This window comes from Nanorana parkeri, unplaced genomic scaffold (assembly GCF_000935625.1).
Source record: "Nanorana parkeri isolate BGI_ZX_2015 unplaced genomic scaffold, ASM93562v1 scaffold715, whole genome shotgun sequence".
NCBI classification, from domain to species: Eukaryota; Metazoa; Chordata; class Amphibia; order Anura; family Dicroglossidae; genus Nanorana; species Nanorana parkeri.
The window spans coordinates 846,914-871,368 of record NW_017306983.1 but is presented as its reverse complement, the minus strand read 5'-3'; the positions used below and the strand labels follow the sequence as shown (position 1 = coordinate 871,368).

Sequence of the window (24,455 nt, the reverse complement as noted above, 5' to 3'; positions counted from 1 at the left end):
GGAAACAGAGTTATCAGGTAATCAACTCATGTTTTTTTTCTTAAACAACCTATTCATTGACAAAACATAAGCAATAAAGTTAGTTTTAAAAAGAGGAAAAAAAAATACCTTGCTCTGATTAGGAGAATCGATCAGACACGAACACAGCAGAAAAGAGTAAAACAACGGCACATGCAGGCAGCAGCTGTTGCCAATCTAAAGTGGGCGGGGATGTGGATGTCGGGAGGACGTCATCCTGTAGTCCTGGCTCAGGTCGGGAGCGCGCACACAGACACCATGTAACATTCCAGCGGAGAGGCAGTCAGCTGCAAAACAGAAGTTCTCCCCAGCATGATAAGGGAAACTACCATGGATTACAGTAAGGCGCACATTACAGTATTGGTTTATGTTAAAAAATCTGAGGGTTTAATGTCACTTTAAGAGACATCATTTAAGGTAAGTGCTGCCATTAACATTGGGGGGAGGGCGAAGAAAATATCCTTTTAATGTCACTTTAAAGAAATATCTTGTGTGTCAACAGTTCTTTCTTACAGCTGAAGTTTTTATTTTCTTCTTTTTTGTAGTTCCTCAGCAAAGACCACCTTGTACGAGTGCTTGGATTTTTCACAGAGATCGCAATAAACAATATTCAGTATTAACCGCAAACCAGGGCTGTAGACCAAGACTATATGTAATATATAATGTATTGGACTAAAAAGTCGCACCCCATCGGTATCTCTTCTGCAGACCATCTTGCACTAAGAAGCACCTCGGAGTGGAATACGGTCTCTTCAGCATTACTACACCATCTGTCTTCCTGGCTCCTTCATACGAATGGCTTAAAGCACTTTTGTGTTTTTGTTTTTAATATATTTTTATCTGGCTGTCAGTTTGTCCTATTTTATCAAATAAACCTTTTTGCAGAAACTTTGTAAAAGTTTTGTATATTCGGAGTCACAAAGAGTAAAGTAAGCTGTTCACCTTCACACTTAATTATTACAGTAAGTAAATCTATGAAATTATCAAAGATGTTGAAGCGCAACTCCAGACAAAATGTTTCTTTATTTTGGATGGAGACGGGCAAGGGTAAGTGACCTTTTTGCTAAATGTTTCAGTATACTGTAGAAGCATTTAGTTACGTGTTTCTATTCTGACTCATTGTTTCAAAGTTCTGATCATTGTGTGAATGATCAGAAGCCTTTAGTGACATCTGCCCTGAATGTAAGGATCAGTGCCACTAAGGTTATTGGCTGTTCCTACGTTTGGGGCAGCCTAATAATAACCAAAACTTAATTCAATTATCAAGCAGCCATAGTGAGATTCAGTAACAATGATTGCTTGATATAATTAAAAATAAGTGGAAAAATTTTAAAACAATACAAAATTGTGTATATATGTATATAGAAATATTATATTTGTGTGTATATATGTATATAATATATATATATTTTACATATATATTAGTGTGTATATAATTTAAAAAATGTTTCACCCTAAGGGGTTAATTTTTTTTAATTTAACCACCTCATGATGGCAATGTTCAAAGTATGTTGCTGTCACTAAGTGTGATGGTGACATTGTATGCCAGGTGACCACTATTAGCTTTTAGAGGAAAACAAAATGTTAGTGTTAGAAGTACAGAAAAATGTCTAAAATCCTAGGGATGCGAGATGTTTCCAAATAAAGAACACATAAAAAAATGTTTAATTTAATTTAGATTTGTCTTAAGTGAGGCATTAAGCACACATATTTGATATAAATATACAGCCCTATCTGTCCTCTAAAAAAAAAAAAATCAATAAAAAATGTGTGGCTGCATTTAGTAAGAAAGTATATTACTGGGGTGAAAGAATCACAGTAAAAATGTAAAACGTTTCTCAGTCATTGACTAACAGAAACTTTAAAAAGCTCAGTCATGAAGGGGTTAAATGCACACCTTTTGTTTATTCCAAAGGGGGAACCAAACCTTTATGGCTTGATCACACCAAATCTGGACCAGACCTGCATGAGTTTCTGCACATGCAGTGTGTTTTTGCCGCGTTCCGGACCTGGGTGTTTGCATGCTTTTCCGTGCGTTCCAGAGCACAAAAAATAGGGCATGCTGCAGTTTTTCCACATGCTCTGGAACTGAACGCTGCGGTGTGAACTAGAGCCCAAAATACTATTGGAATACTTTGCATTTTTTATATGTTCTGTAACTGCTCTGCTCCGCACTTGGTGTGAACAAGCCCTTAGGTTGTCTATTTATTAAAGTATCGTGACATCACCCTCCAAATCATTTAGGACATTCATTCTGTGCGAAGAGGCAATACCAGAGGTTTTTTTGTATTCTAACCCTTGATAATGACCTACGTATGTAATGTAATACTGCATTATGGCCACTAGATGGAGCAGACGCTGGAGCGCCATCTAGTGGCTATATGATGATATTACATTTGACCTGAAAAGAAAATACACAGAGTGATTTTTGCATCTATTTGCACAGAACGAATGTTCTCAAAAATTCGAATGGCAAATAGTTCTGCAAATTGATTATAAATAAACCCCTAAGTGTTCGGTATGTAAATATCAGCTTACTGTTCTAACATCCAATGTGTAGCATCACCCATCCCTTCTTCTAACCCTTACATCCTTCACTGCAATGTATAAACCTCAACTTACAGAAAGACACATTGCAGAGACCTCCCAGAGCTCCAATATCAGACCTAAAAGTCAATATTTAAATTGGGTGTTCTAGCTTTGGGGTGCTCAGAATGATCGAATCATGTGCAGCTGTTGTACAGCCCCCTCATCACATTCCTTGATATACAGATGCCCACTACGGGGAGAATTTACAAACCTGTATGTAAAATACTATAATCAAAACATGGAACAGCAACCCTAAAAATTTGAAAGTTGCATTAAAATTTGTTTCAGATGTTACAACATTGGCTGAAAATACGCTAGTGGTCCTGACGAACTTCCAAAATCCCCTTTTCTCCCTCTGCTGGTGTATATCACTACTCTGCCTGAGATGTCATTTGGGGAATCCGTATCACATTATTCAGGATTCATGACTTTGTTTTAATGAAAATGTAACTGCTGTGCAGACACGCTGAAAATGAATGTAATGTACAAAATAAATCCGCTGCCATAACTTGCTGTGAACGATGATTCATCATTCTCTATACCCTTGGTTCTCAACTGGTGGGTCTCCGCATGTCTTCCACTTTTCTAGGTGAGAGGCTCCCCCTAGCTTAGGCCCCATTCACACCTAGGCGTATTGTAATATGCGCGTCTGTCGCACGACCGTCACGCGGTTTTTTTTACAGCGATTCGCGGTAAAAAAGTCGCGCGATTCCAAAGGCTACTTGGCAGTATCCAAATGGAAAACGCCCTACAAAACGGCCCAAAGTAGTCCCGGGACCTTTTCAGGCGTGGGCCGTTTTGTAGGGCGTTAGGGACGGGCGGAAATACGGCGAGGTGGGAACGAGGGCATTGACTACAATGCAATTTATATTTTTGACCGTTTTGTAGAGCGTTCGTCGAGCGTAGAACGCCCTACAAAACGGTCAGGTGTGAACGCAGCCTAACAGTTCCCTCACGTGTCCTGTAGAGGTGCCTGGGCCGGGGTGATGTCACATTCTGGCTCCCGGCATCTACAGGAAATGCAAGGGAGCTGTACCAGCAATGCACATATGGATGGAGCTCCAGCACAGCAGCCCAGACTGGACCCCAGGCTGAGGATCCACTCCAGTTCTAGTGACATGGCCAGACTGGGTGGGCGTTACAAAAAAAAAAAATTAAAAACATTTTGGTGTGTGTGCGCTTTTGAGGGCCCATAGTGTGTTAAACTGTATGACACAATCGCACCTACCGTACATTCTGGTGTGGGAGGTGTGTTGGGTTGCCATTCATTTGAGTGCACAGTTCGCACGCCTGCAATGAAACGCGCGGTCCCCTAATGCCGTGTTGGGGTGGGATAGGAAACGTTACCATACTGCTAGCAAGGGCTTAGCTAAGTACTGTACCTGCTCTGCCATCAGAACTGGGCTTTAGTGCTCCAATAGGAACATAGAAGACTGACAGAAGGAAAAGATCAAGCCCGTTCTCGAGGCTCTACATAAGTGGTAGGCAACCTCGGCACTCCAGCTGTGGCAAAACTCTTGACAGCCGCAGGCATGACTTCTAGAGGCAGAAGCAGGATGGGTTTCACTGCAGCTGAAGTGCTGAGGTTGCCTACCCCTACTCTACATATTAAGTTCCTCCAGTCTCTCATGATATGTTTTGTTCCTTGGGCCTTGCATATTTTTTTATTGCCCGTCTCCGGACTCGCTGCTTTCTCTGCTGTCTGGCCATGCTGTTTGTTCATTTTGCAATAATCTGAAATGAGCACCCCCAAATCTTTTTTCCTCTGTAGTTCTGGCAATCTATACTTCCAATAACGGGCAATATGTACAATATGATGCAGGTTGCATTACCCTAGCATTGATTATGATGGGACTGTGTTTACTGCAGTACAGTTCTGTCACCTGGGATACCTCTGATGGGGAGATTAAAGCTGGATTCTGGGTGGAAAAACTTTAATCCAAATGCATTACTCAATAGCCACAAAGGATATAAATCCACTTTGTGTGGACTTACCAAATGTCATATAAAACCCAGATATAACTTTCTAAAAGTAGCAATGACATCATCACTGTGCTGTATATAGCCTGTGCAGAGAGCAGTGGGAGGCACCCATCAGGCTCCACCCACTACAGGCTGCCTGCAGAAAACTACAGAAGAAGGTGGATACAAGACCAGTCACCCTGCACAAGGAGGGGGAGCAGAAGTGACCGGTCTTTTTACAGGAAGCTCCTACAGAGAAATGGTTTACCACTGGATTGCTGCACATATCTGGAAGACATACACAACACAAACATACCAAGAGGTTCAAAGCTCTGCCCGGAATACACTGAGTGGGCAGATTATTATGACCACCTGACGTTTGTAGGCAAATTAGCTATAATTTGTCGCTGAAGTTACTAGAGGGCCAGACCATTATAAATAGGGAAGCAGGTTGTTTACCACGACAGTAGAAGTGATTTTTTTCTGAAGATACGGGTAAACAACGCGATTTAACAGCCTTTGAACGTGGGATGATTGTTGGCGCTCGGAGCCATGAAGCGAGTATCAGCAAAACAGCAGAATTCGTTAAATGTTCAAGAGCAGCTGTTGTTAAAGTGTTTAAAGACTGGACTGTCAGCCGAAAAACTGGGTCTGAACGTGCGAATTGTGGCCATCAGCGACTAGCCAATGTTAGGGCAGAACAGAGACTGGCAAGACTGCTACAAGACAACAGAAGGTCAACAGTGCAGTGTCAGATTCCTCGCATCACCTTTCAACATCTCGTGGAGTCACGAGGCAGCCCAACTAAGTCATCTCATGGAGTCATCTCGTGGCCCAACGAAGTACTGATGGGGTGGTCCTAATAATCTGGCCACTCAGTGTATAGCCAAAAGGATGCCGCTAACACAACGCTAGCGCCCCCAGATGGCCCTGAAGAGTATAGGATTGTCCTATACTTGTCAGCACCTTCTAAGGGCAATAGTACCATGCGAATGGCATCCATCCAACTATAGGCCAGGTGGAACTTTTATAAAATGACCTCCAAGATTCAAGGAAAAAAAACACATGACTTGTTTTCAGACAATATTTGCTTATCCTGGAGCCTGGATTTAAAGAAAACATGTGCCGTAAAGCATTAAACCAGGGAGATAGAGGCAAAACTAGCTAAAGGGAGATGTGCTGCATTATATTGCATCGACCTGGGACCAGGCAGGAAAGAAACTCTGTGACCCAGAAGAAAATATGTCACCTCCAGTATCACTGTGCTGCTCTCCTAACGTCTTCTGGACCACTACAGTATCCAATGTTCCGAATCTTGTTAAAGGAATGAAAACCCCAACAGCTTTAAATGTACATTAGTTTTTATTAAGAACATAAAAAACAAATCTGCTGCCCCTCTGGCCACTGAGACATTCCATGGGGCATGGGGAAATGGGACAATTTATTCCATGGGATGGGCCTGCAGAAAGTAGGACACTTGGGAACTACAAAAGTGACATCTGATGAAGGTTTGGAGGAGATCTAAGGAAAACAACCCATAAACTGACCTATCTTTGTGGGAGAAACGACTGGGCTTTGGAGGAGGACAATGTTTTGTAGAAGGGGCAAGATTTGGAGGGGCAGAAGTATGTCTTAAAATGGACACCGTAGATGTTTCAAATGACAAAACTGTTACCATTTCTAGATATATGGGTCAATATTTTTCGAAGCGGGGAACGTGGCTTGTCTGCAAATTGACTGATCTACAAAAACCAGAATAATTTGTTGTCTGTGTCTGCCCTAATTTTAGGGTCCTAAGGAGCCACATCTGCCGCCACCCCAACCACAGCTTCATCATAACTGACACATAATGCTCAGGAAAGAATACTCCTTCTATTTTGTGGTATTATCTTTGGTTCTGATTCAGAGAGAAGAGGCCACCTTCAGGTACAAATATTGAAAATCCACAATATGTGTATGACTGTTAGAGCTGCATGACCCAAAATAGCATTATCCAAGGGCAGTTGTTATCTTCTGTGGTCATATAGAGCTTTGTGGAGTCCTTTAAGTTTGTTTACTTGGAGGTTTGGTTATATGTCTAATACTGCCCTGAGTCGAACTGACGAGCTGCATTCAATAACATGTAAGTTCATCCAGCGCTATGATTGCCTTCAGCATGTGTATGTGACGGGTGCACTATAGAAACAGATTTTCACCTATAGTTTGAATTCTGATTGCTCTCTGTGTTTTTGTTCTGGCAGCAAATTGCAATAGCTGCAGCTCCTTTACCGCCTTTTGGATTTAAAACAACGCAAGTGTTATCAATAGGATATGATCCAAGAGCTGTAGAGCTTCGAGAATAGCCATTGCAACCAGTCAGGGCCCAGCCATCGTCGCATGACACCGTCACCTGCATTGCAAACAACAGTAATGTTAGTTTTATTGTATCATTGCAATCAAGGAAAATATCTCCATGACTGGTTGGTAACATTTAAAGCCTGTCTCCAGGCTCACCATGCTCCCCATGCCAGCAGAAAAGAGAATTTCCCTGTGAGTCCAGGGTGGGGGTGGAGCCTTGACGCCCTGGGCTAACAGGAAGGGGGTTGATTGACAGTGAGCGTCATTTAACCCAGAATACCATGACACTGCATGGATGGGTGAGTCTGCGAATGACAATGCTGGAGATAGGGTGAGCATTGCAGCCAGAGCTTCTTTATTTTGAAGAGCTGCTGTGAGATACATTACATATGTTATTATAAACATATTAGATTGTAAGCTCTCAAGAGCAGGGCCCTCCTAACCCAATTGTACTGAAATTGTATATTTTGAAGTGCTGCACAAACTGTTGGCGCTGTATAAATCCTATATTATAATACTTATTTGGCCCAAGCTGAAATTGGTCTTTGAAGCATGCCTGACATGGGCTATTGCCATTTCTTCTGAAAATGTGAGCTGGCTGGCACCTGAACCAGAACAAGCATGCCGATTAAGGAAATCAAGAGGTTCCAAGCCAATCAAATCATTGGGACCAAAGGGTCAGGATGACAGCCAGGCAACTATAATTTCCAGAAAGGTAAGTCAGCAATGGCAACCTATTCAGTATATTCCTGACATTACATATTCCCTTTATTAGGTAAAGCAGTATATAACCTCCATAATATCAAGATGCTCTGTTGCATCAGTGGCGTCATAAGGGGGGGTGCGGCCCGCACCCGGGTGACACCATTGGAGGGGTGCCCTGAGTTGTACTGACCGAGAGCCCGACAGTGTCAGGAGAGAGAAGGGGACCCGTTGGCATAGCTCATCCTGCCGGGTGAACGTCCCCTCCTCTCTCTGTGACACCCGGCCTCGGAACGCCCCTGTGTTGCATCAGAAAAATAATCTAGCATTGCAGCAATAGGACCTAATACATAAAAAACAGTAGTACCTTTTCAGTAAAGCCCACAGGAGCATGCTCTTTGACTTTGCAGGCGATACTTGGAGCATGACAGCACAAAGCATGAGAGGTCATCTCATTTTTCCCAATACACACTGGATGTTTCTTGCCGGGGTGGTGAACCGGCCTCACATGGTCACCCAAATGTCCATTCAGAGAGTGAGAGCTGCAGCCTGAGATAGAGAACATTAGTAGTTACTTAGAAAGAGTATTTTCTTAATCATTACCATGCTTTGTCTATGCAGGAGATAGCACATGCAGAATTCTAATGACCATACACTATACACCAAACTCAGTACTTCTGATGGAGTGAAACCACAAATCCCATTACACATCTGCCTCTGGGAGTCACGTTTTTTTACATTGAAAATAGATTGTTCAATTTACTAAAGACATTAGCGTGTGGATCGAATGTACTTAGCTCACACATTTAAAAAATAATCAAGTATTTTGACTGTAAGGCCACAAAAAATGCCCCAAAAACTGCGCTTTTTCATGCAGGAAAAATCATTGCTGCTGTTTGCTTTAACTGCAGTGGACCACAATGAACATCAGGCGATGCGGTGCACTTTGTATGTGGATTCAAGTGCCATTTATAAGGATGGCAGCACATACATACATTACACTGCAGTGCTCTGCTGTAAATTTAATTTATAAGGTTACACAATGGCGTAGTGGTTAGCGCTTCTTCCTTGCATTGGGAAATGCTATCAATTCTATCAGTCGTGTCCTTTTTTGCCAATTACGAAGTACATCAAGTCCATGTATGAGTTTGCTTTAAATTATTAGTTTGTACCTGTTAGAACATGGTCTTCCTCCAAACAGCTGGCAGTGGTCATGGTGTTTGTATCATCAGGAGTACTGGAATTAACCTGGCAGTTTGCTTTGGGCCAAACACAGCATCTTGCAATAGCATATACTCCATCACCTCCGAATGCATTGTGGGCAGTGCAGGTCTTCTTACCATCCTTATCCTATATGTTAAAGAAAGACAGCCAATATCATGAGTCCCGGGTATCTTCCAGAAGCTTGACCAGCACAATCCATTTAAAAGCATGGCTTTCTGTAGTGTGTCAACAAAACAAACAAATGTTGGGCTTGTGTAATACGACAGTTCAAAGGGCGGTAATAAATAGCAGTCATCAAATTAAAGTTTACTGAATTCAGATCAGTAGAAGAAGAATTCTAATTGGATGCTAAATATTATTGAATAAATATATCGATATTGAAGAAAGTAACATTTTTAAGTTAACACATTATAAAAATTAGCTCAGCTACAAAAATAGATTTAGCATAGCAAACAAAGGACTTGGCACATGCTCCATACTCCTGCCAAGTGCTATGATGATCCAGCTTACACCGCAGTTTGCTAAACTGAATGCTGGATGTGTCACATGTCAGCTTTAATTGAGCTAGTGGAGGTTTAGTCCGAGTTCTGGGATGTGCATGCTATCCAGCAGTAGAATTGAATATTAACTGCAGAGGGTGTGATTGAGAAATGGCATGACCAACTTTGAGCTCTCGGTGTTTGGGAGCTACAAGCCTCACCTTGCTTAGTGTGAAGGGTACATTGAGGGTATTACCGTGTCTTTCTGAAGCCCACATTCCATTCCTTAAGCACTGGTTGTTTAAATTACATGCCAGCTTTGTACATCATTTGAGACTCTATTGGTTAGATTTCCCTGCAGTAATTCTGGCAGCTCTATCCCCGACAGAATCCAAGAGAAAGATGGGATGTCATCAACTGATTCAGCTTGCCAGCACTGAAATAGCAGGTTTGTTGCACTTGCCTTGAAAGCAAACGCGTACTTTGCACTCTCAAGTCAAAATAAAAGTTCTGTACACCTACCTCTATTTGCTCCCCTTTCCTTTTTCCATTTCTAGAGAAACTAGAACAGCTGAACATTTCCTCTTTCTCAGTACATTGGACAGAGGTTGTTGCTGTTCGGGCAAAGCCTGATGGTTTGGACCAAACTGTTCGACACAAGAGCTCCTCATCTAACAAAGAAGGTAAGACACAGTTATAGTCTTTTTATCAGTTCAGCTTTCATGCATGGGTCACAACTGCACATGATACTTGTAATTGCTTTGTCACATGAGGTTAACCCCTGGTTCACAGTTGCCTTATTTGAAATACACTGATCTCAATGAGCTCCAAATGAGACAAACGTAATCTATGGGTTAGTCTCATAACAGTAGAAAATGAAAAACACGTATAAGCCAACATAAAAGTCATTTTTAAGAACAAATCAACCAAACAGATATTCTCTCCAGTACAATGAATTGAACAACTTGTCTGAGACAATTCTTCTTTCAGACCTGTGGACAAATGTAGCAAAGGCAACAAATTGGGCAGGGGCGAAAGCCATGGATGCCATGATGTTCTTGGTTATAGTGTCTTACCACTGGCTAGTTTAACTGGTAATCCAGCAACCCTGTTGGGAGTGATAAGTCTGTGGTCATCAGGGAACCAGGCTTCATTAATGGCGCTCTTAGTAGAGAAATGGATGAGCCGCTGTCGCAGTTCGGTTACAGTCAAGTCTGGTTTGCCATTCAGTATCATTGCTGCTATACCTAGAACACACATTTAGATAATGGTGACCAACACTTAATTTTGGCAGAAGAAATAGCAAATATGTCAATACATAAACACCATAACGTGCACTTTGTACACCAGTGCTATTAACTACCTTATTTATAACTGAAGTCCTAGAGGGGCTTTCACTTTCAGTAAAATATTGCACTCTGAGATCATTGGATATTAAAAAAACTGGCACACACAGCAGTATCCCCAAAGTACTTTTAGATGGCTGCAGTAGAAAGACAATACAGCTTTTGCTTTGGAAATCCATTGATTTCAGTAGATTCCGGAGGCTGGAATTGAGTCAACTTTCTTCAGCTGAAAAGCAGACCCATTGTTGGTGGTTCTGTATGGCTGCCATGTGATTCTGTCTGCCAGCCAGCATGGCTCTGAGGAAAGACCCCCCCATCCCTAAAATGTAGACAATACTGTACCATTTTCCTAACAGCGGAGAAACCCTGTATTGAACATCTCGGTTTAATCGTAATGATATCATCTGTTCGATGCCCTTGCAGAAAAATGTGAAGACTACAGGCAACTAAGTGTGTTGCTGGAGTCATGATTGACCTTTCAACTATAGATCAAAGAGGACATATAACTAGCTTGCAGTATAATACATTCTTTGTATACAGACTTCAAGTAGCTCTGTCAGATTTGTATGACAGTAATGATTATGATACAGTGTTAGTTATTGTGCTAAGATGGTACAGGCCTCTGCAGTGGGTTTCCCATAACAATAAAGGTTAGAAGGCCAATAGCTAACAGATTATTCACCAATTAGGCCCAAAGAAGCTCCCCAGTGATACTCTCTATAGTGAGATACACAGGTATAACAAAACGAACACATGCAGAATTTCAAGCAACTAATCATAGTTTTCTACTGATGTGACTAAAGTAAAGTGCCATGGGTTACTGTAATTTGCATAAAGCCATTGCAGTTTGCACAACCTTTTAGCATCCCTTCATACTTGTGCATTCTGTAGTGCATGTGTGCAGCTAAAATGGTACCCGCAGCATTTGTACTTGCCCATACCTGCCACATGTGCTGCTGCTTGTGAAGTTCCACTCTTAGATATAAAGCAAGTGCTGCAGTCACTAGAGGCTCCAATAATATCCTCTCCTGGAGCAAACAGGTCAACACAGTTCCCAAAATTTGTACCGAGCACTCCCATTGTTACTGGCTGGTCCTCATAATTAGTGGCTCCAACAGTTATAACCTGTACGAGGCAGAAAAGTACAACAATCACATTTCTCACAGAACTTTAAAAAAAGGCAAAGTGATACATTTCTCAAAAGTCTAGTGTATGTTGTAGCACTGCATGTTACAAATAAAACTTAAAGTAAAAAACAAATTCTTGATTTCTGGTATACCAGCAAAGCTTGCTATATAAATGACTGTCATAGTACCTTGAAATGTTGGGATCTGGGTGTCTTTGCTGACTTTAGTAAGGAAGTGTTATTGCAGCTAATTCTATGACAGGGTGCTAATTAAATTAGAGCTTTTTCATCTCCTGCCTGTTTCTAAGATCTCTTAAAAGTTAAAGTTAAATCTTAAAAATGGATTAAAATACCTTAACTATTAACAATATTGCACCTTATTTGTGTATCACTCAGCTGTAGATCCTCAAATCAATCAATTCATTTGGACTGACACTGTCCTTCCTTCTGGAGGGTGGCTACTTTTGTTCCTTATGGTCCATGTGTGTGTTGTAAAGTAGCCACCGCTCCAAACTCACTCCCGTGATGGACTACAATCTCAATACAGATTAGTAAACTAAACATCAAATTGTAGTTTTCCTTGCAGCATTTGGTAATACTCCCCCCTCCCTCTTATAAGGATACTATGAAGGCACCACAGTGCAGCAGACAGTTATTTGTTTGAGATGAGGATGAGAAACCTCAAGTCTGAATTACATATAAGATTACATATAAGACTGCAACATTAATCTAATTCCCAGCAACACCACAGACCTGAAAACATTTAGGGTGGAGATGGCCTTTAAGCTGCCCAGACTTAAACTGTTAGTCTGAATAGATACAATAAAGTGTTGCGCTCACTAAAGAATAACCATTACTATACACAAATGATAAAAAATGTGATAATCAACACTAGTGACACATATCAAACAATACTGAGAAACTAAGCAGCAGAAAGAAATCTTCCTCAAAAACCCAAAAGTGCTCCTACTGCAACCTCTTGATCCATGGGTGGAACACGCGTGCTCTTGTTTTAATCACTTAAGAACTTTGCTTTATGTGGGATTGCTTCACATTATGTATCAGTATATAATAGATCAATTTGGATTGTATTTATCACTAAGGAACTTGTTAGAATTACTACAAACCTTTGCTTTATATGGGCTTGTTTCACAGTATTTGTCATTTCATAAGAGATTCATTTGGATTTTATTTATTAACACCGTTTGATACTGTTGCAGTATGAGCACTGAAGAAATGTCTTCCTTTTTGGCCTACTAGGGTTGATCCTTGATTTCTAGTGACATAAACTCCAAACTAGACCACATTAGTATTTCACACCTCTGGTTCAGATGCTGGGGAATACAGACAGGCATCATCCTTATAATTTCCAGCCGCTGCAATGATCACCACACCAGATTTGATGAGCGTACGGCTGGCCATATTGAGTGTTCGACTGTATCCCCCAACAAAGGGGATAAGGATGATCAGGGGGCTATATGGCTGCTCAAGCAACGTCTTCTTGATGTACTCCAGACCTGAAGAACATAAATTAAGTTTTTTTATATGTTTTGCAATTTTAATGTTTGCTAAAAGTTACTGTGGTGTTTCTGTTAAGTAGGGTGGTATTATATTAACCAAATGATGCAAAAGAATAAATGGATAACAAGTGAAAACACTTAAAATGTCTGAGGAAATCCTGTATGGGCCACTTATAACGGATGATTTCAGGAAAATCAGATTAAGGACTTCCTTTGCCATACAGACACTCATAGGAAAGTTCCTAAGGCCACAACTGCACCAGAGTCCAACAATTTGTGACATAGGCATGCGCACAGAGTGTGCCTGGGCACACCCTAATCACCTCGGGCGCAACACCAAAACTGCAACAGTGGGCACCATTATTCACTGAGCCCGTGGAGACATCACAAAGATCTTTCTGTGACCGGCTCAGCGATACAGAACGCAGGATTACTTGCCACTTACATTCCTTACATAACAACCACAGTCCTCAGTGCCTGGGAAGCTGCAAGGGAGCGTGGCTGTGTATATACGCATGTGTGTTTGTACTTTTGTGTGCACACCCTAATGCAATAGGCTGCGAATGCCTATGATTTGTGATGACATTCATTTTGCATTGTAGACCTGCTTGGGCACCTTTAAAGACTTAAAGGAGAACTATGAGGTGAGTGCTTTTCACTCACCTCATAGTTCTAGCCGACCTGTGACAATGAGACTGTCACAGGTCGGCTCAGTAGATCGGGAGGTGAGCGAACACATACCGGCGTTCGCTCACCTCTCGATCCTGTCACGGCTCTCTGCCGTGACAGGGGAGGGGCTGGATTCCCCCCTCCCCGCTCCGATCCGCCAGCGCTGACTGGCGGAACGGACAGGGGAGGGGGCGGGTACAGCTGGCTCTGCCTCTAGATATGCAGAGCCAGCTGTCACTCACGCAACTGGGCGGATCTCGACATCGATGTTGGGATCCGCTCCGACTGTGGCGTCTCAGTGTACCGCGAGCTGTAGCTCGCGGTATACTGAGCCGAGGGTGACGGGAGGATGCTAGTTTGTGTCCTCCCGTTACCCTAAGGAGAACTATGGGGAAAAGCCCTGACCCCATAGTTCTCCTTTAAGGGTGAATTCATCTAAATTATTGGACTGGGAAGAGTACAAAAGGCAGCTGAGAGGAGTCACAGGACTTTCTGCAGTTCCAGCAACACACAGTTGTCTTTTCATTTAGAGTCTTTATAGATAGACCGCACAGTGTAATGGTAGTTCTCTATTTATAAAATGTGACCTCTGATATCCATTTTTTAGGCTTTAGTTTTTAGGAGAATTATTTGCATAGCAGAGTGTCATTGCCCTATGCCTGTGGTGGTAAATACAGTCCAGAGTAGATATAGTAATGGCTGTGCTTTAAACCCAGTCAACAATTTAAAACATCATCTGGAGATATACTTACCCATTAGACTGCCACTCACTGTCCCTTTACCCTGGCAATTTAGTACTCGCAGGCTGCGGAGATTAACACCTTTGGCAACTCCCGCATCCCTTCCATTTACAACTCCAGCCATATGTGTTCCATGACTTTCACATTTACTAGCCTGCAAAATAAATACATAACTGATATCATCGCAGTTTGGGTGTTCTGTACAGTGTTTTTGCTAAACCCAAATTTTGCATTCTATGCAGGGCTGTCTTTAACACAGGGCAAAAGGGGCAGCTGCCCAGGGCCCAGTCATTGTTGTGGGGCCCAAAGCAGTTGCCCCTTGAGCAGGTCCTGTGCTGCAAAACTTCTACCACTGGCCCTGCATCTCAGCACTGACAGCAGAGTGCTAGATAATTGCAGAGCCGGTGACCTGCCCCTCCATGCTGTGTGTATGTGTGTGCTGGAATGTGCATTTGTGTATTAGGGAACACTAAACGTCCAGAGAGAGGGGTCACTAGGCTGCTTGTATGTGATGGGGGTCACTACATTCTGCTTGTCTGTATGTGATGGTGGTCACTACATGCTTCTTGTCTGTATGTGATGCGGGTCACTACATGCTTCCATGTACATATGATGAGGGACACTACACGCTAGTTAGTGCTAGTGTAAGTCTGCATAGACAGTCGTCTGAGGGCACCGGGGAGGGAAGAGGGGGTGCAAAATGCACCCTCAGCTGTGTACACAATAATCCTTGCACCGGCCCTGCCCTGGAGCCCGCAAAAGATACACCCGGGCCACTCTTCTGTTTACTGTGCGATCGGTATTGCATAGTGTTGCTCCACCCCTGTCATATAGGCGTATACATGGGCGAAATTGCATGGCAGGGGGCGGGGTTGGTTAGGGGGACGGGGTGGGTAGAAGTGGGGGCCCTAGAAAATGTTTGCCCAGGGTCCAATCAGTATTAAAGATGGCCCTGATTCTATGTAATTAAATTAGGGAGCAAATCCAGAAAGTAAATTCATGTCCATGTGTGATGCAGTCTCTGAGCTTCTCATGTAACTAATGACCTATACATTCAACAGATTACAAACTACAGAATTAATAATTTTTTATAGAATGTTAAAAGATTAACTGCATGTATTTGTAAATTAAAGTGGTCAGTCCACCCATACTAAGCTCTATAGCTCTAAGCTAGGTTGAACTCGATGGACATGTGTCTTTTTTCAACCTGACTAACTATGTAACTATGTAAGCCAACTTGTTGGCTTACCCCCTTTTTAATTTAACTTGATGGGCTTTATGGTCCCTTCTCACGAGTGCATTCTGTAATGCATGTGCTATAATGCACATAAAAAAGGTACCTGCATCATTTTCAGCAACACAGTTCAGTACAATGCATGCTATATGCATTGTACTGCAGGTATGTTGGCAGCTACTGTACACGTACGTTCTGGTAATGTGCAGTAAAATGAAGTTGTGACTATTCCCTGCTGCAATGGATAGGTATGAAGCCATGCATACTATAAAAAGGATCTCTGATAAAACAGTATTTGTAACTAGGATCACCCACAAAGTGAACTGCCTCGTAAAGGGGTCCTTATGATCGCTTACTAGTTCATAACAATACCTTATACATTAATTTCAGGCAGAGCAGACTAATGTGCAATCATTAGTCTACGTTAGGAGAGTTGCTCCAGTTCTGACACATATAAAAAGTGCCTGGAACATTAACTCCTAACCCCTACTACTTTTCTTTACAAAAAAATGGGAAATATTGTGGAGGGGGTTGCCATGTTGTCCTGATGAGGTCACATTAAGCCGTGTGTGAGTGTGGGTGGGGGGAACAACAAGAAAAGCTGTACTTTCTAATGTGCAAATCCATAAGAATGTTCAAGTTGGATTTTAAACTGGCCCCATAGAAGATAACCTTTTATGTTTCTCTGGTTTCTTGCAATAACTTCATGTAATTCCACAGGAACCCATCATTTGAACCCAAAATGAGCCCCCTTGCAGTGTGTAAGGCAACTTTAGAACTAGGACATGAACATTTGAGAACTTTCCACCAGGGTCCCCATTATATACATGATACTGGTTTGGACTTCAACCTGACATCACCTGTCCAAAACTACAAAATTGGATGTTGATGTTGGATAAGATATGGATTAGCAATGTTGTTTAGTTTTTCTTTTCATTTTTATACAGTGCATTCTATTTTAACAATCTTCAGTAGAACATGACTGACCTGCCGGTGGAATCTGGTGCCATCTTCCTCTGGAACATTCTCAAACTCTGTGACAAGAACCTTCCCTTCAATCTCCCTGTGATTGCTCTGTATGCTGGTGTCCAGGAGATACACTTCCACCAGATCTCCTGTATCTAAAAAGAAAAACATATTCATTTACACATCCCAAATTTCAATGGATGACAGTGACAAAAGTAATGGCTAACCAGATGCTGAACACAGTGTGTTGAATACATGTCTATTTCAATTTCTCTGCCATTCATTGGGGGCAAAACATTACCTATGGTGGTATATGCCGTAACTATTGGGTTTTGCACTCTGCTCCTATGCGCTGCATCCTTGCTTTAATCAGTGCCTCTTCATGCTTTGCTTAGAGTTTGTAGCCTATGGGTAGGCAACCTCGGCACTCCAGTTGTTTTGGAACTACAAGTCCCATGAAGCATTGCAAGACTCTGACAGCCGCAGTCATGACAATCACCAGGTGACGACAGCGTTCTGCCGGCACCCGAGAGATTGCTATCAGCACTATAGTAGCAACAGCTACTACAGTGTTTTACAGGATTCCCATGGCCCTTCCGTGGGGCATCAGCCAATGTAAGTACAGTATATATAAATATTTGTAGGTGCAGTTCTTAAATCTAATCAGAAGCAGGCTTTAAAGGAGAACTATGGGGTGAGGGAATTACACTCATTCCCATAGTTAGAGCCAACATGTGACATTGAAACTGTCAAGCATCAGCTCTATTGATTGGGAAGTGAGTGAAAACATACAGCCGATCTGCTCATCTCCCTGCAGAGAGCGGTGACTACCAGTCACCGCTCCACGCAGGGATCCCCCCTTCACCTCTCCGGTCCTCCATCGCTGACTGTAGGGACGGGCATAGCTGGCTCTGCCTCTAGAGCGGCAGAGCCAGCTGTCAATCAGCCAGCTGGGTGGATCTTGACAGTATTGTCGGGATCCGTCCCGTCTGCGGCACTTTCTGCTTATAGCGGGCAATAGCCCACTATATGCTGAGTCTTGGGTCATGAGAGGACATAGTATTTGTGCTCCCGTGACCCAGAAGAGAACTATGGAAAAAATGTTGCCCCATAGTTCTCCTTTACCCCTAATGCCACCTAGGGAGCCCAAATAAGGTGATGAAGCAGAGATCTGCTTCTCCAGCTTCTTGTCCTGGCTACAGAAGCCGGAGAATGTAAACAGCGACACTGGAAGTGATGTACCACACATCACTTCCGGGTCCAGTGATTGGAGGAGAGGTCAGCGGCTAGAACCTGGCTGATCTCCCTCCGATTGATGCGGAGAGACACGTGTGCCAGACACCAGAGCCCAGGGAGGCTAGCAGCGGAGGGCACACACTGCTGCTGGGTACAAACGATTGGGCGCCTGTACCATCATATGTATTTTATCTGTGTATTTAGCTCTTTGCCTGGAGTTCAGTTTTAAATAAAGTTATAAGTAAGATTCTTACTTGGGGGGTTAAATTGGTTCCCCACATGCGGAGCAGGAACAATCCTATCAAGGTTCCAAGGGACACTCTGAGCAAACACATAGGAATCCTCTTCAATGTACTCAACATGCGGCAACTTCAGGGCCTGGAATAGAAAAGAATCAGTGCAAGATGATTCCAACAATGTGGTGTTGAGTCTAAAGAAAGCATTTACCATGATACACTTGCCTGTGCTTAGGGTGGCAAAGAGGAACATTTTTAAAGGAAAATTTTAAACTGCAACACAGACAGAAGTCAATGTCAATGTCAATGTTAATGTTATAAGTTTATAAACTGGCCTCATATTTTTAATTAGTTGCATGGAATTGTTTTAGAAATTAACATTAAAAAAGGGTCCTTCCATGGTACCGTCCTTGCAGAGCATGCTGGGTTTTCCCATAAGAAACTCCAGCAGTGGCTGCTTATTTTTTGGCTTTGTCCATCTGAAACATCAAACTGAGAAGTATGAGCTAGAGAAGGAGGGGGGTGGGTGCTGGTGGTGAGTAATAACAATTAATTCACGGCAAAGTGGCAAGATAACTGGATGCCAGTGGTAAATAATAAATAGTCATATACAATGTTTCATAATTGCCCGATAAAAAGAAAATAAATATTACTAAAATGTTTAAAAATAAATATGCATAAAATTAAAATGTTTTAAAATAAAATTACCATATTTTTCACTCCATTAGACGCAGCTGACCATAAGACGCCCCTAGGTTGATGCCCGTGTTGCCTGTGTCTAACTAGAGCTAGAACTCTTGTGACAGCTGAGAGGAAGGGAAGCTCTCTCCTCACGGATTTGCGGCTGTCCGGCGGCGTGAAAGGTAGCCGGCGGGGGGGTTTGCAGTGGAGAGAACTTCCTGATGGGGACGGGGGGGTTGGAGCTTACCTGCGGTAATGTTTAAAATAAAATGCATATGATTAAAATGTTTAAAAATAAAATAAATATTTATTTAAATGTTTTAGAATAAAATAAATATTAAAAACATGTTTCAAAATAAAATAAATATTCTTAAAATGTTTAGTCGTCAACATAATAAAAAAAATATACAAAAACACAATACTTTCCATTTAAACTTTAGACTGCACTATTTGAGCTGCGCTAGTACATTGCTGTTTTTCCTGTAAAGTAAACATTCCTTAATCTATGCGTTTTCTGTTACATGTGATGCCAGTATATTGCTCTGCAGTCACATGCTTACTAGCATCAAATACAAGTATCAGCAGGTGAATGGGAATCAAGCCACTCATTGACTAGGGTTATAAATGACAAAACCCTATGCAAATACAGAAGGGATTTGTTTTTTATTCTTGTAAAGGAATATCCTAGTCGGGGGCATTTCACAGCACAAAGCTAACGGGACAGTTGGAGTGACAGCTTGTGATAATATTTATATCAAGCTATTTGCAGAGCTGTAGGTATAAAGTTAAACCCTGAATACATGGTCTTTGTTAAACCCCTTACCATCAGATTCCCACCGTTTCTTTAAGAGATCTAAGTAATCAATGGACTGGGCCATTGGAAATGCAACAGCATATGCTGATATGTACTGATTGTATTACTGACATTCTAATGTACTATTGTGTCTTTTGGCCTGATTGTGCGCTGTGGCCGGATTTACTCTCTCTGTTGCCCCAAGGCCAGGTTCCTCAATGCGCCCCCCTGTATGCAAGCTACATACAAGTGATCTCGGCGACATCGACGGGATCACTTGTACAAAACAAGCAGCGGCTTCCCCATTGTAAATTTAGCCCTGCTTGCCCAAAGCAGGGCTAAATGTAGAAAACAACTATCCGCCCGGCGCCCGGAACTGCATGCCCCAGGCGTCAGGAGATAGGAATTCCACACCCCTGTTGCCCCTCTACTCCCTGCTGCGCCAAGGCTGGGCCTCGGTTGGCCTTGTGGGAAATACGGCCCTGGCTGTGGTGCAATGTTAATTTTCTATATGCATGCTTATCTATGATACTGAGGAAGTTTTCATATATATTTTTTTTTCCTGCACAATGCTGTATTCCTATATATACATGTAACGTTCTTCTAAGCAAGTAAAACCTAATTCAGCATTCCTCATGGGCTTCCAATCATTTGATCACTGTGATTGGCTGGGGGCGTGCAATTATTATTATACAGGATTTATATAGCACCAACAGTTTGCGCAGCGCTTAATTGAGCGCACACCCAGCACAAAACAGCGTTGCTGGCCATATGCACATATGTGGCAGCACAGAATAAGACCCACCTCTGTACTTGCATATATATGGGGTCATCCCCCCCACCCCCCGCTTTTGCAGATATTCCACACTTTGGGTGAGCTAAATACCTACTACCCGCACTGTCTATTACGGTTCCTCCTGCTGGCTCATACATCCTATAGCGAGGTATCAGGTGGTAGGAGGAACCACAGCGCAAGGTTACCATAAAAGCAAGTATATTGCTTGATCTATTACGTGTTGCCCTTTATGTTCACTTCACGAAGTGCTGTTGCTTCTTAGGCTAGGTGCACACCTAGGCGACTGAGATGGTGAGCGGTTTTCGCATGTATTCGTTTGCGTGACTGTTCTTTGAAAACCGCACGGTTGTCACACGGTTTTCAATGCATAGATATTCTATGGGACCGAAACCGCGAACAACCACCTGAAAATAGCTCCTGTACCTTTTTTGCGTGACAGGCCATTTTGTCTGCACGGCAAACTGCAAAGGTGTGAACAGCCTCCATTGACTTCAATGGAAATCTGTATTTTGAACCTAGCCTAAAAGTCAGCTAAAAACTTGTTTAAAACTACTGCTAGCACATATTTATTTGCAATAAAGTCATTGACACAGCTGGAATGTATTATTCCTTGGCCCCGTGGTTTATACAAATCCCCAACCAACGCTGACAAATGAGGTCACTCACCATCTCTAACAGATCACTGCTCATCCTAACCACAAAGCCCCGGAAGAGTTCATGGAAGACATGAAGAACCTTAGTCAGATAGCCGTGCTTTGCTGCCCTGGTCTGCAGGCGACCGATCACCCTTTCCGTCTGTGACTTGTGTACATTTTCTTTCAGCACCACCACGTATTGGCCGGACATTCTCCAGGAGTCCTGTGATGCCGCATCAGAAGAAAAGAGCATTTATTACAGCAGGACAGAAGCCAAAACTTTGTAGAAAACTCGCTGTATGGCTGACATCGCATCTTAAGAAACAGAGTAATTGCACTGAGCCACTGAGAGCTCCCCCTAGTGGGTAGCCTAGAAATCACTATAGTAATACAATAACAAAAATAAGGAAAATCAAAAAATACAAAAATCATATCAGAAATGATGTAATGATAAACATAACAATAATAACAATAATAACACCTTCCTGACCAGCTCACGCATATATGCGGTGGCTTTATCATCCGGCCGCCACATATATGCGTCCGCTGTTCTCTGCTGGAATGCTCACTGCGTGGTCCTAGCACAGTCACCATGTTGCCAACAACAGATCCCGGTCACTGTTTACGATGAGGAACCGGGGACAGGCTCCTGGTCATATGATTGCTTTGACTGGCTGTCACAGCAGTCACATGATCAGGAACCCATCCTACTGTTAAGTAATTTAAAGGGCCAGCAGCATAGGATTTATATATGTGGTCATATATATTATAAATTTCTCTTACAGTTCAATCAGTTACAAAGTAACATGTAAGAAAACCATACTGTCTTCTGAGCTGAAGTGAAAGGGAAAAACAAGTTACCGACATTAAAGTAAAAAGTATGAAATCATCTTCGGCATCTTCATGAGTGATGCTGTTTCTGACACGTGCCACAAAACCATAGAATTAAGTTAACCCAATGAATGCTTTTCACAGCTTCCGTATCATAAATAGGTCATTGGGACAATTAGGTAGACTTTAATATATCGTGCACATTTCAGGACATTATTTAATGGTAAACCAAGCAGATTTTTTTTCTTACCTTGTTACTCCACAGGAAAAGCCCAGGAGTCGTCTTCTTCTCGCTGTCAGCTTGGGCATCTTCTTCCATGACAAGCCTGAGGACAAGTTCTTCTTCATAGTCACCCTCCTCTGCCACAATCTGGAGTGGTCCAAGGACTATGCAGAAGGTCAACATCAAAAAGGAGCCAGATAGGATCATGGCGTGACCCTGGGCAAGCACCACTGGTACAACCTGCAATTGATCACGGGTTATCAGCAAATAGTTCTGATCCTTACACTTGACAGGTGAGAGTTTTACAGGCAAATAATAATATATGGTTATAGGAAGAATAACAGTACACAAGCCTTACAGAATAGGAAAAATAGGAAAAGGGCTACAGTACTCACAAAGTTTACCGTCTAAAGCCCAGATTTGGGTGGGGAGAAGCAGAATCACACCACCTCTTGTCTCATCGGATGATCCAGTCTGGTTACTGATTACCTGGGTCTGCTGAACCTGAATCCTAGAGTCAAATTACAAAAGAGAAAGCTAGTATGGTGTAATGCCACCCACTCACACAAACAGATGCAGGACTGAGCATGCAATGCCCCTCCACTCCCTCCAAAATTCCTGTGCAAAAACAACCTGGATGTGTAGATATTAAAACACACACACACGATCACAATACCTCTGGTCCTGCTTCAACCCTGCTTGGGTATTGCAATTCATTTCTGTCTGTTCCCTGCCCCCCTTAACAAATTCACTCTCCAATTATCTGCCATGCCCACTGCTCATTATTTGTGCTATTTTGGGAAACATTTTGCATATTCTCCGGAGCTAATTTTTTAATCTTAGCTTTTGATCTTCAAATTTCTCAGTTTTCCGCAGCAGTTGATCTTTTTAATTAAACACATGTTGTGTTATCCGTTAGGAACCCACAGCTTCAGCCACATTTTCTACTTTGATGTGTTCAAAGGAAAAGGTCACCCACAACAAAGGGGTTAGCAAATACAGTTGGACTGATTCCAACAATAGAAAGTCAGTGCTCATGCTGCATCCCTCATAATGCATAATAAAAATTGCAATCAGGCAGTTTTGACCATTGACACACTTTGAGTCCCTAATCTCCATCTCCTGCTCACAGGGGAGACACCAGGGGCAATTACATGCTTTGAGTCCCTAAACTTCATCTCCAGCATTCAGGGAAGACACCAGGGGTCATGACATGCTTTGAGTCACCAATCTCTAGAACACGGGGAAGACACCAAGGACCATGACACACTTTGAGTCCCTAATCTCCATCCTCCACACACATGGGATACACCAGGGGCCATGACACACTTTGAGTCCCTAATCTCTATCTCCAACATTCAGGGGAGACATCAGGGGCCATGACACACTTTGAGTCCCTAATCTCTATCTCCAACATTCAGGGGAGACATCAGGGGCCATGACACACTTTGAGTCCCTAATCTCTATCTCCAACATTCAGGGGAGACATCAGGGGCCATGACACACTTTGAGTCCCTAATCTCCATCTCCAGTATTCAGGGGAGACAACAGGGGCCATGACAGGCTTTGAGTCTCTAATCTCCATCTCCAGCACACAGGGGGAGACACCACGGGCCATAACACGCTTTGAGTCCCTAATCTCCATCCCCAGCATTCAGGGGAGGCATCAGGGGTGACCATGTGTGTATACTGTTAAATCATATATATATTGTGACCTTCTGTGTATACTGTCAACCCCCTTGTGAGAGTAAAAAAAATAAAAAAATAAGGAGTTTGATAAAATGGAATAAATGCAGTAAAATATTTTTAAAAAATAAGGAACCCCCAGCAATGTAAACACAATCGTAGCACAAAGACATACATAAGACCCATACCACACTACACTATCTGGGCAAAGATTTGTGGATATTGGAAAATCACATCTATAGAAATGTATTGGACATCCTATTCCAAAACCATAGATATTAGTAATAGTATTGAGTGCCTCCCCTCCCTTTTTTTAACCTATGACACCTTCCACTCTTCTGGGAAGGCTTTCCACAAAAATTTGGAGTTTGGGGATTTGTGCACATGAGGCCAAAAGAGCATCTGTGAGATCAGGTGCAGACGTGA

General features: G+C 42.5%; 1 protein-coding gene across 2 annotated transcripts; it reads right to left on the bottom strand.

Annotated features, from left to right (window-relative positions):
- Positions 1–6,611: 6,611 nt before the first annotated feature.
- Positions 6,612–22,918, bottom strand: PCSK9 (proprotein convertase subtilisin/kexin type 9). Of its 2 annotated transcripts, XM_018564019.1 has the most exons (13): positions 22,739–22,918; positions 22,371–22,589; positions 21,321–21,512; positions 18,403–18,526; positions 16,934–17,067; positions 14,725–14,866; positions 13,104–13,300; positions 11,599–11,782; positions 10,388–10,558; positions 9,834–9,982; positions 8,781–8,958; positions 7,976–8,157; positions 6,612–6,958 (listed from the first exon to the last, which is right to left on the bottom strand). In XM_018564019.1, the coding sequence occupies exons 2-13, from the start codon at positions 22,548–22,550 to the stop codon at positions 6,761–6,763; spliced, it is 2,031 nt and encodes a 676-aa protein (XP_018419521.1). In that variant the 5' UTR covers positions 22,551–22,589; positions 22,739–22,918; the 3' UTR covers positions 6,612–6,760. The 2 variants fall into 2 exon arrangements, with proteins under 2 accessions (XP_018419521.1, XP_018419520.1); XM_018564018.1 differs by lacking the exon at positions 22,739–22,918 and having other exon boundaries at positions 22,371–22,721.
- Positions 22,919–24,455: the final 1,537 nt, after the last annotated feature.